Raw genomic sequence first — 12,627 nt, forward strand, 5'->3', positions numbered from 1 at the left:
GTATGGAAGTGCATGAAATTTAAGTTCCGAACTCTAGTTAGTAGGAAGTGAAATTTAAGTTCCGAGCTCTAGTTAGTATGGAAGGACGTGAAATTTAAGTTCCGATCTCTAGTTAATATGGAAGTGTGTAAAATTTAGGTTCCCAACTCCATTTAGTATGGTAGTACGTGAAATTTAGGCTCTAGTTAGTATGGAAGGTCGTGAAATTTAAGTTCCGAGCTCTAGTTAGTATGAAAGTGTGTGAAATTTAATTTCTGAGCTCTAGTTAGTATGGAAGGACATGAAATTTAAGTTCCGAGCTCTAATTAGTATGGAAGTGCGCAAAATTTTATCTTCGAGCTCCAGTTAGTATGGAAGTGCGTGAAATTTAAGCTGCAAAATTTCATTCTAACTAACAAACAAATAACTAATCAAGACAAACATTATAATAAGAAAGATAAGATATATTTTGTTTCCAACACTAGGTACATACTATAATGGCTTGCGTGTTGTTTTACACAAATTTTGATATTATAAAGTGGTTATTTGTATACTTACTAAAGGATGCTATGGGAGAACACACTGTTAACATTAAGATCTTGCTTTGTACTACTGTTTTTACATGTTCCACTTATCTTGTCCCTTGAGCAGCGGTACAAGATAAGTTCCTAATGGATATTTGTACTTACACCGTATATATCCCCAAAAAGGACTCCAAATATTGGCATACTGAAACCAACAAGAAAGGCTCCAATACATCCGGTCAATATGTAGGCCCATTCCTTTTTGTTCATTGACATTATTCGTGTGAATGGAACTTCATAGTCGTCTTCCTAAAGCAATGTAGAACGTAAATTAATAAGGAGTACAAACAAAAGAATAATTTTATATTATTATATTATAACAACAAACTAGGAAGCAAATTTTAGTAGTCTTAAGAAATACCCTTCTAACTGACTGAACTACATCAAATTTGGAATGTAGCATGTACTCTTCACTAGTTGTTTCTTACAGTACCAAACCTAGTTAGAGGAGAGAAAAGATACCAATTTCCTAAACTTGTTATATGTAACCTGCAACTTGATAGAATATTCTTCCAGATTACTAAAGATAAGAGGTTTTATACGTGTTTCATGTTAGACAGAGATCGTGGAAAAGTCACTTGGTATTTATGTTTAGGGTTTTCAAAATTCCTTAGGAGATACAACAGTTCAGGATTCATTCAATATAAATTAATTGTTGAATTTTTTCCTGACAACAACTATTTACACTAACATACAATTATATTACCGAATATGTTTGTGTTTATAAGTGTTAATATATTGGTGTGTACAGTTATTGCAAACAGCAGGGCTGGATTAAAGGAGGGCTGTAGCCCCGGGCCTTCAAGTGCACAGGGGCCTTTACTCTTATCAAAATCTCAACAGGCTATTTAGAGAGAATCATGAAGATACAATCATCATCATAAAATGAACTATGACCAAAAATATGAAAAATATGACCAAAAATATGAAAAATAAGACCCGTTAAATTTGTTATATTTAGTATTATCGATATGGTGATAACCCAATTAAAATCTATAAGAAAGATGAAGATCTGCAGTTTTTTTTATATATATATATACTACAGCTCAATATTATGTATTCAAAATTCACACTTACTACAGATCTGAAAAGGCATAATAGAACTAACTTTTTAAATTTGACGACTATAGGTAAAATGAAAAATTTTCTTTCTAAATTCCATTTCTAAATATCATTTCTAAATTTTCAACTACTACTACTACAACACTTTCACTCTGGAAAAGTAGAGAAAATAAGTTTTAGAAATAGAAAACGACTAGCAAGATTCCTTATTGCGGAAAAATAATTCTTTAATGAGTTTTTTTTAAGTGTATCTTTATTTTAAGTACACACATTTATTTACAACATAGTTAATCACTTTTCTCATAATTTACTTTGTTATATCTCAAATTAACATTTAATAATAGGTTTGTTCCATGTACTTTTATGTTAAATAAGATTTTTTTTTTAAAATTAGACTCAAGTCCAAACCCTAACTTTGATGAACTATAACTTGGAACCTGTTGGAGATGTGTGCCCAGACCAAGAAGAGAATGGATGTTTGCCGATTGACTGTACTAAACTGTGTTTCCTGTAACAGATTGTCAGATACGACGAAAAGTTTTTTTTCTTTCTTTTTTCCGAAATCCGAATGTGCATAAACAGTGGTTGTACAAGGACCAACTATCAAAACTGGTCAGCAAACTCAACCATTTCGAGTATAAAGTTATACTCTGTATGTGGTTGAACTATAAGAGGCTAATTCACTTCGAGTTTGTTCCAAACTCACGTACAATCGATGTTGACCTTTATTCCGAACAGTTGAAGCGGATGTATGTTGCACTACGGTAAAAATATTTTGCATTGGTGGACCAAAAGCGCGTTCTGTGACAACAGAATAACGCAAAACCCACACGGCTCGAAAAATGCATCCAAAAAAGAGTAAGAACTTGATGGTATCGACCTGATGTCACACACGGCATACGGTCCTGATTTAGCCTCTTCAAATTACTATTGTTTCGCTCCATGGCGCACTTCTTGAAATCACAATATATCACCAACCACCAGAAGGTAGAAATAACAGTGACTGACTTCTTTGTCTTTAATGACAAGACGCAGTATCGACATGGAACTGAAAAACTGACAAGAACGTGGCTCCAGGCAGTCCAATACGTGGGGCTATACTTTGAATATTATTCTGTTTTCATTATACTGTAACAAATACAAATTGTTGTGTATGTTAAAATATTCAACACTTATGATTCATTCTTGTAAAATGACGCGGAGTTAAAACTGGCATTTAAATAACCATGCACTTTGAAGGTTATATTGGCTGCTAAAACATTATAATCTTCCAACACAAAACTTTAAATACTAAGAGGAAGACAAATCAAAACCGTTTGTTGTTTTATATCCTTCGAAGTAAATGTAGTAACGCACTTCAAAGTTAAATGATTGCTTAGATCTTTAAAACTTGTTAATTAATTAATTAAAAAAAACCCGCATCACATCGATATACAGGAAACACTGAAGCTGAGAGAGGCATTACACGGTTGTTGATATCTGCCTGTTAGAGAAAAGTCACTAATTTTGCTGTAAAAATAGTATATAATCATTGAACTTTGAAGTGAGTCACTATATCTAAATCTACAAACAATTTTAAGTTAACTTTCTGTTAAAGTTTTACTACTTCAGAAAATGTTGGTGTTTTAGCAGCTGTTGTTTCTTTACAAATATGCTCAGCTATTTATATGTCAATCACATGGTCCTTTTATCTTCAATTCAAGGGGTTCAAGATTTCGTTAATTTTATCTGTATATAGTTTTCAGTATTGATGAGCTGGAGGCAACTCCATAATGTAAAGTGCTCTGAAGCTTAAGTTTTTCGCACTTCTACCGTTTAAAATGGAAGTGGTCCCTTGAAACAACATGATCAACTGAGTGATAGGACGCTTTATTAGATGCGTTTACAAAATCAATAGGGTGTGGCCAAAAGTCTAGATCGGGCTAAATATTTGAAAAACTAAATGCAGTCGATCCAAGGTTTATTGGGATCAATGATAGCGGAAGGGAAAAATCTTACTACGTGGTTAAGGTTGTCGTCCGCCATATTGGAATCAATTGTTTATTTTAAATGTCAACATGGTCGTGTAACATATTAAATATCATCTTCGTTCGAAGAGAAAGCCAACAGTGAAGTCATTTGTCCAAAATCTACAACGGTTTTGAAGTTTTGAATGGATTTAGGATAGATTATGCTATCTTGTAGATTTAAATTTTGTTATGTGTAGAGCATTGTATAGACGCAAACTGACTGTCCTGATCGAGGTAAATTATCAACATTTCCAGTTGCCCTGCATTTGTGGATTAGTTTTCATACAGCACTGTCTGTCACCGGCTCGCGATTAGGATGTTGCTTATTGAAGCCGACTGCTATTATTGCTGAACTGCGTCCTTCAGCCAAAAGGATAATTTCGATTTGCTCCCCTCGAGTTAACATCCCGTTCTACCCACAAAATAAATAAATAAATAAATAAATAAATAAAAAATAAAAATAAATAAAAATAAAAACAAAAAATAAAAATAAAAATAAAATAAATAAAATAAAGAGAGTCAGTTTCGGTCCATAATGCTCCACCCATAACAAAATTTAAGCCTAAATCCATTCACAACTTCAAAACTGTTGGAAATTTTGGACAAATAACTTTAGCTTTGGATTTCTCTTCGAACGAGGATGTTGTTTAATATGTCACACGATCATATTGCCATTTAAAATAAACAAGTTGGTTCCAATATGGCGGTCACCAAGATGGCGGACGACAACCTTAACCACGTCATAATGTTTCTCCTCACTCTCCAACATTCATCCAATTGACTTCGGATCAACTGCATTGACAGTTTCTCAAATAATTAGCCCATTCCAGACTTTTGACCACGCCCTGTAATTCTAAGCCACACCCAGATTTAAACTGTTTGACTTCTAATATTATTTTCAATTGACATGGTGTTATTACCATACGAAATACGACAATACAAAAAAATACAAATTTATTACCTTTTCTTCATCTACATCCTCTGTTTTAACTGGTGATTTGATAGGAGTTCCTGATTTATCAGAGTCTATACTTAATGCAGTTGTAAGTCTTCTTCTCAGCACTCTTCTTCCCGCGCTCTTCGTTTCTAAAGAAGAAATAATTCAGTCAATTAATCAGCTGCTTCTCAGTAGTAAAAGAAAACTAATGGATTTAACGTTGTAGTATATCTTTTCACCATGAAAACTAGTTGATTCAACGTTATTGAATACCTTCACCAAGAAAACTAATTGATTTAACGTTGTTGAATACTTTATCAACAAAACTAATTGATGTAACTCGTTGAATATCTTCATCAAGGAAAATTATTGATTTAACGTTGTTGAATACCTTCAAGACAACTTTTTAATTTAACGTTGTTGAATACCTTCATCAAGAAAACTATTTGATTTAACGTTGTTGAATCCATTTACCAAGAAAACTAATCGATTTAACATTGTTGAATACTTTCACCAAGAAAACTAATTGATGTAATATTGTTGAATACCTTACCAAGAAAACTAATTGATTTAATGTTGTCGAACATCTTCACCAAGAAAACTAATTTTGATTTAACGCTGTTGAATACCTTCACCACGAAAACTAATTGATTTAACTTGGTTCAATATCTTCACCAAGAAAGTTATACCTTCACCACGAAAACTAATTGATTTAACGTTGTTGAATACCTTCACCGAGAAAATTTAATTTTGATTTAACATGTTGAATACCTTCACCACGAAAACTATTTGATTTAACGTTGTTGAATACCTTCACAACGAAAATTAATTGATTTAATGTTCTTGAATACCTTCACCAAGAAAACTAATTGATTCAACGTTGTTGCTTCACCAAGAAAACTAACTGATTCAACGTTGTTCAATATCTTCACCAAGAAAACTAATTCGTTTAACGTTGTTGAAAATCTTCACCAAGAAAATTAATTGATTTAAGGTTGTTAAATATCTTCATCTTTGACTTTTAGCCCACTGATTTACACGGGAGGAATCTTAACAGTTTAATTTTACTGATTTCTTCTTCAAATCTATTTAAATGTCCTTTACTTCCTGAAAATTAAATTTTAATCTTATATATAAATGGCTTATATATAGAAGACAGCTAAGATTGCCGCCAGGTACGAAGTTTGGAGGTCAGTGGTGTGAGTGCAGAGATGATGGAGGCAGAGCGAGGTAGGTATGCAACACCTTAAGACAACCTTAAGGCAATAAGAAACTGTCATAAGGAATTAGTGATAACGGGTAGTGTGTTGTAGAAATTAACGATAACGTCCAGTAAGAACACGGCTTGATGACAATTTCCCTAGCAGAATGGCCTGCACGCAGCCCCGATCTTGCTCCATGCGATTTCCTTCTTTGGGGTTGGGCTAAGGAATAAGTGTACAAGTTAAAACCAAGGGATATTAACAGTCTTGAACATAATATCCATCAAGTGTTTGTAAATGTTCCAGGGTACTGACTTTACAACTACCCGATCTCTCTCTCTCTCTCTCTCTCTCTCTCTCTCTCTCTCTCTCTCTATATATATATATATATATATATATATATATATATATATATATATATATATATATATATATATATATACTTATTATACATGGGGTCCCTGGTTTGATCCCAGCGCCAAGTGAACTTTGTAGTGGACAAACACTGTGTGCATGGGTTTCCTCGGGGTTCTGCCGTTTCCTCCCACTTTCTTCATTCCACCATTTCATTCAGTACTCATCATCACCGTCTCCTTTAGCCTAGCCGGCATAACCGTGGGATGTAAAACTCAAAGATTTCATTTCATTTTTCTTATTTATGTATGGTACGAGATGAGCCATGGACCAGGATGACAAGTTTTGAGGTGTGGGAAATTTTCTCAAACTTTTTTTTATGCTCTCTCGATCAGTGGCCACATATTGGTGAGTAATCAAATCAATCATAACTTTATTAATTATATCCACTATATTTTATATTATTTTATGTATTCTATGCATTTTATTTTTTCTACGTCCACTTAAATATTGATTATTAACTTCATTGTAGGCTGTATGTACCAACGAAGTTCAACTTTTGAACGACATTCAACGTTAAGTTTCTCGATCTAGTAGTGAATCAGTCAGGCCTAGGTTTAACTGTGAATGGCCGGTTCTCGGAGTTTCACTTCGTTGATCTTGGTTAGGTTACCGTACTGAACCAAATGTTCTGAACTTCCATGATTTTCCATGATGCAACAAAATTCCTTGAACTGCGTTCAAGTTAGGAAGTTCAATTTTGAACTCGTTTACATGAATGCTCATTTGAACTTCGTTGGTGCACACGTCCGGATGTCTTATTAATTTTCTATACTGGTTTTTATTCAGGGTTCGCACAGATTTTGTAAACTATGTTCCCTGACTTTCTCCGATTTTCCCTGACAAAGGTTTACCTAGTTCCCTGACAAAAGTCTGCTTATTTGTTTCACTTTTTTGCAACCCCATTAGTTTAGTCAGGTACCTAAACTAAAGGTAGAATAGTTTCTATAAAATGAGTCGGCATATCAACATCATTTAGTAGGAATGCACGGAGTTTAAAATTACTACCGCAAGATGGTGCTGGTAAGTGTTATGACTGCACGGGATTTTTGGGGCCACGGTGGCTCAGTAGTAGAGCGTTCACCTATGGTGCATGGGGTCCCGGGTTCAAACCGTGCTCCCGCCAAATGAACTTTGTGGTGGACAAACACCGTGTGCGTGCTTTTCCTCGGGATTCTCCCGATTCCTCTCACTTCCTTCATTCCACCATTTCATTCATTTCTCCGGCATAATCGTGGGACGTAAAACTCAAAAATTTCATTTCATTTTCATTTGCACGGGATTTTTCCCGCTCTACTGTAAATCTACGGACGACACTTACTTCGCCGTCATCGCGTTTCGAGATAGAAATGCTTGTCATCGCGTTTACCACCCGTATTTTCTCTTCGCCATGGAGTATCTCACAATCAAACTGTTCTCAGCATTGAACACGTGTCAAGGGTAATCTTTAGATAGGGACGCAAACCTGTCTTGTATTTATACAATCCATTTTAAAGGAGTCTGGATATATACGAGTATTTACTCTGTCCGTTTGGGAGACGAAGAATCTCAAGAATGAATTGATGGCTATTCATAAATTTTGAGAGGTTCAAATAATTTAGAGGTTCAAAAGTCAGGAATCGAGTTTGTTGATGGAGATGATCTACCCACCGGGTAGAAATCAACCATTTCCGGTTTTAACACTGATCACTGTTCAACAGAAATGGTAACAGATAGCTTGGAAATCAACCATTTCCGGTTTTAATACTGATCACTGTTCAACAGAAATGGTAACAGATAGCTTGGAAATCAACCATTTCCGGTTTTAACATTGATCACTGTTCAACAGAAATGGTAACAGATAGCTTGGAAATCAACCATTTCCGGTTTTAACATTGATCACTGTTCAACAGAAATGGTAACAGATAGCTTGGAAATCAACCATTTCCGGTTTTAACATTGATCACTGTTCAACAGAAATGGTAACAGATAGCTTGAGGTAGTTTCCTGCAATCGATTAAGCATCCTAAGCTTACGTACCATCTCCATCTTCAACTCTTCCCTAAAACAGAACGTGGTAGAAGTCCACTACTTACGTACAGCAAAAATGATAAAGACGTAGTAAGAAACAATTTTTGGAATCGACTTAGCGCTCTACGTAAAAGTACCATCTTTTCTCTTAGCCCTATATTTAAACCGGAAGTGGCAGAATCAACTACTTCCGGTTTTAACATTTATCGCTATAGAGTAAAAAGAGTAATAAATAGCGAGAAGCTGCTTTTGCTATTAATTAAGAATTCCAAGAATATATTCCATCTCCACTCTATTAACACCGGAAATGGTAGAAATCTACTACCATTTCCGGTTTCAATATTAATTGAGAAAATACCACGCCATGCAAAATTAACTGGCTCACATGGTCTACACGTGATACTGATAACTTTCAGTATTTGTATACTCAAATGAAGAGTGCGATATCTCTGACTGCACTGGGAATCGCCTGACAGGTTGGGCACAGTGTATCCACGGTGTGTCAAGGAGTCTCGTATGCGATGGAAACCACTTGTTTTCTATGGTGCATATCAGTGCTATTCAATCAGAAGTAGTACGTGAAGATGTTTCTGGCGGTACATAACGATGCTTCTGGGGGTCTGCTGGAAATGTCTATTGACAGTTCGCTGCAAATGAAATTCGATAACTTGTCAATTTGTGACTTTTGTAATTATGCTCGAAAAGAGTACAATTAAATTAGTGACAGTGCTATTTCTTCCATTTCCATCAACATATGTATATGAACAGGGTTTCTCTGCATTAACACCAATAAAAACGAAGCACAGAAATTACTTTAATTCCATTTTCTGATTCTCGCACTCTCGAAGATTCGACCAAGAATCGAAGAGTTGAAGCCTCATAAACACACTCAATCATCTCATTAACATGTTAGTTCTAACTTATTTTTAGTTTTTGAATTTTTAACATTGTCCTCAGAGTACAAATTATCCGGGAGGATGAGGGGAAAATCCCTCTCAGTAGAACTGGATGTCTCCCTTATGTTTTTACATTTTTCATGTTAATTTTTTCGGATGTGTACTTTATTCCCCTATAAATAGTTTTTTGATTGGCACAATGATGGTCTTTTGTTAGGTCCCTATTTACCCCCTTTTTAATCAAGAGAATACGTGTATTAAGTTTAATAAGTTGATTTCGATTTAATTTCTTTTAAACAGTTTCAGGGGTATACAATTGGATGGCGAACTGTGTCTAGGGGTACGCGAGAAGAAAAAAGGTTGAATAGCACTGGTGTACATCACCGTTGGACTATTCACGGGTAACTGCACAAATAAGCGGCAATTCCGCAGAACGATCTCTGGGCGCCCCGCAACCCATCTACACTGTCACGCTATAAGTCACCTAATTGCACCATAGGCGTTCGCTGGTATCATCTTGGAATTACAAATGCAGCTGTGATCCACAAACAACAGAATCTCTCAGACAACTAGACATGTTGTATTGTTCGATGACCTTAAACTAATATCAGCATGTCCTCTGCAAAGACGACGATCAACTTATCGTCTATTATGACCAGTATGCTAGGACTTTCGAATTCAGATCAGCATACCTTCTACAGACACACATTCTATGTTCGAATTTCATTCAAATTGGATGAGGATTATGGGTATTCTTAAGTTTGTTTCCATCAGTGGATATAGTGCAGAATATATCAATTCTAAATACTTACGTTTAGTAAGGTTGCAAAATCTACTTCGCACCATACCAATTGTAGAAGAAAGGAACCTTCTTTCTTCGAATGCTAAAAGGACACCACTTGTTAGGATATACCACAGACATACGATAATTTTTCTATACTTACGAGTATTAAGTTATACGTATTTGGCATAACACGTAATTTTTAAGTTTATGCTTATTAATGAAAGCTTGCGGAAGAATTATTACAGTTTAAAATTTCGAATAAAACTGTAACAAACTGATTTAATAATGAGAAATAATGAATAGGTGTTGATTCTTTATTAATTTAATCGGCAAAGTGTACTTTGGAGGAGAACCTAACCTTATCCTGTGACAAAATCACTTATTTCTGCTTAAAGTACACTCTTATCATTTAATCTTAGCTAATGTAGTTTCATATTTTATATTATAGAACAAATGCACCATAGTTTTTTTTTTTTTTTTTTTTTTTGTGAAATATTTTATTCTCAATTTTAGAATTCGTATACTTTAACAGATATAAATTCATCCTCAGTTGCAACAGGTATTGCTTTCTTTCTGCAGTGTTGTTGCTTTTTAACACTTTCATCACCATTTTAAACAAATACAATAATATGAAAATAATAATATTAATAATAATAATAATAATAATAATAATAATAATAATAATAATAATAATAATAATAATAATAATAATAATAATACTGTATGAACAAAGGAAAAAATACATTTGCTAAAGAAAATTCCAAAATGCTAAAACTTTGAAAACAATCTTAATGCCACTACAATTCCTATAGGTTATATGAGTATATAGTTTCTTCAATATTTCGTTCGAAAATTTTCAGCTCTGATCCCGACGATAGTTTCTTCTTTTTTTTTTTTTTCAACGTTTTAAGTTGTAAAATATTGGATGAGGATGTTAAAACAACTGTCAAAATATTGCAATCCAAATAAGTGCTGTCTTATGAAATTAGCGGTAAGGTATTCAGTGTCTTCAAATACTTAGTTTATTTTTATTTTGTAACTTGTAATTATTCAACAATAGTATCCGTATCTCATCTAAATTTTCTTTTCGATTAACACTTTTCTGCAAAACGTTCTAAGTTACCTCCTCCTATCTTCGATATTAAGGATGATGCTTTTCATTCCAAATATAGAAAAATAAGAATTTTAGGAATGATCCAACAAAAAATGCATCAAAAGATTGCGATTTTTGCCGTAGCTTTTGGATCAGGGCCACAAAAGTTTTGAACAGACCCTAAATCGAGGTTTCGTATTTTCTACGGAATAAGTAAATCATACTGAGTTAAGTGATAGTTTGAGTTTGGCTACGCTGTATGTACTTCTCCAGATATAAGGTATACAAAAAAATAATTGAAATATATTGTAGCTTTTGATCCAAGGGACCACAAAAATTTTGAACGGTCCCTAAATCGAGTTTTCGTATTGTTTTACGGAAGAAGCACATCATATTGAGTTAAGTGATAGTTTGAGTTTGGCTACGCTGTATGTACTTCTCCAGATATAAGATGTACAAAAAAAATGTTTGATTGAAATATATTGGATCTTTTGATCCAAGTAACATTTATTCACATAAATGAGATATAGTCAATAAGATTGACTGGCTTTACATCGTCTGTATCTACTATAAACACAGTATTAAGAACTTCAATTTTAGAAACAAAAATGTTAATAAAAATGTCTAATATCTAGGAGAAATCCTGCTTATTATTAAATATTTTTTCCACTTAAAGTCAATAATCTAGTGAATTCATAAACTTATTATATGAATTGACAAACGAGATAATTTCAACCAAATTATTATTATTATTATTATTATTATTATTATTATTATTATTATTATTATTATTATTTTCATTTGCGTCCAAGTATTTAAATTTCTGACAACGCTGTGCTCCACTTACCGTTTTCACCCTCGACAACATCTTCATCATCTTCTTCATCCTCTCCCACTTGAGCTGTTACAAGTTCGTAATAACTTCCTTTCTTTAGCATTAATTCCTCGTGCGTTCCTTGTTCCACCATTTTTCCTTCTGATAATACTATGATTTGGTCAGCAGACCGTATAGTGGACAGTCGATGCGCTACCACAATGGTTGTTCTACCTTCACTAGCCTAACGAAAATAGATAAGTCAACTGATTAAAAGTAACCAGCAAGCTGCGAAATTTATTAAAACTTTAACATACAACAAAAATAAATTTAGTCATCTTTAATTTAAAAAAAATTAAAATAATAAAATAACTTATTTTTTAAAAACATATGCTCCCTTTAAAAATGTCAATAAACAAAAAAAAACACTAAAAAGTAAAAAGAACACACTTTCTTTAAAAATGCCAACAAACAAAAACCAAATCGTGCTAAAAAATTTAAAAAAGTGCTTTCTTTAAAAATGACAACAAACAAAAAATCGTACTAAAAAGTAAAAAAAACATGCTTTCTTTTAAAATGACAACTAACAAAAAATAAATCGTGCTAAAAAGTAAAAAAATATTCTGTTTCCAATAAAATTACTTTTAATTTTTTTCTGTTCATAAATGGATATTTTTTTTCTGTTCATACATGGCGCTTTCACATACAATAAATTCATAAATTCTTCAATTCTCATATAAATTAAGTAATTGTATATGAGAAGTTCTCCCTGCTTTTCTTTTTAATCATCCATAAATGGACTTTTTTTCAAAAAGTAGCTTTCCTAAAATCAGGTATTTTTTT

The 12,627-nt window shown here is 33.4% G+C and overlaps 1 protein-coding gene across 3 annotated transcripts in view; it reads right to left on the bottom strand.

Moving 5' to 3' along the window:
* LOC145675697 (ATP-dependent translocase ABCB1-like) overlaps window positions 1-12,627 on the bottom strand; it is a 209,857-nt gene that overhangs the window by 37,296 nt on the left and 159,934 nt on the right. For all 3 annotated transcript variants that reach the window (XM_081746306.1, XM_081746305.1, XM_081746304.1), the window contains exons 13-15: window positions 11,818-12,028; window positions 4,596-4,720; window positions 669-812 (exon numbers count right to left, since the gene is read on the bottom strand). In XM_081746306.1, the coding sequence (XP_081602432.1) occupies window positions 669-812; window positions 4,596-4,720; window positions 11,818-12,028 (480 nt within the window). The remainder of the gene's footprint in view (window positions 1-668; window positions 813-4,595; window positions 4,721-11,817; window positions 12,029-12,627) is intronic.

This window comes from Thermobia domestica, chromosome 18 (assembly GCF_964235325.1).
Source record: "Thermobia domestica chromosome 18, izTheDome1.hap1.1, whole genome shotgun sequence".
Taxonomy (NCBI): Eukaryota; Metazoa; Arthropoda; class Insecta; order Zygentoma; family Lepismatidae; genus Thermobia; species Thermobia domestica.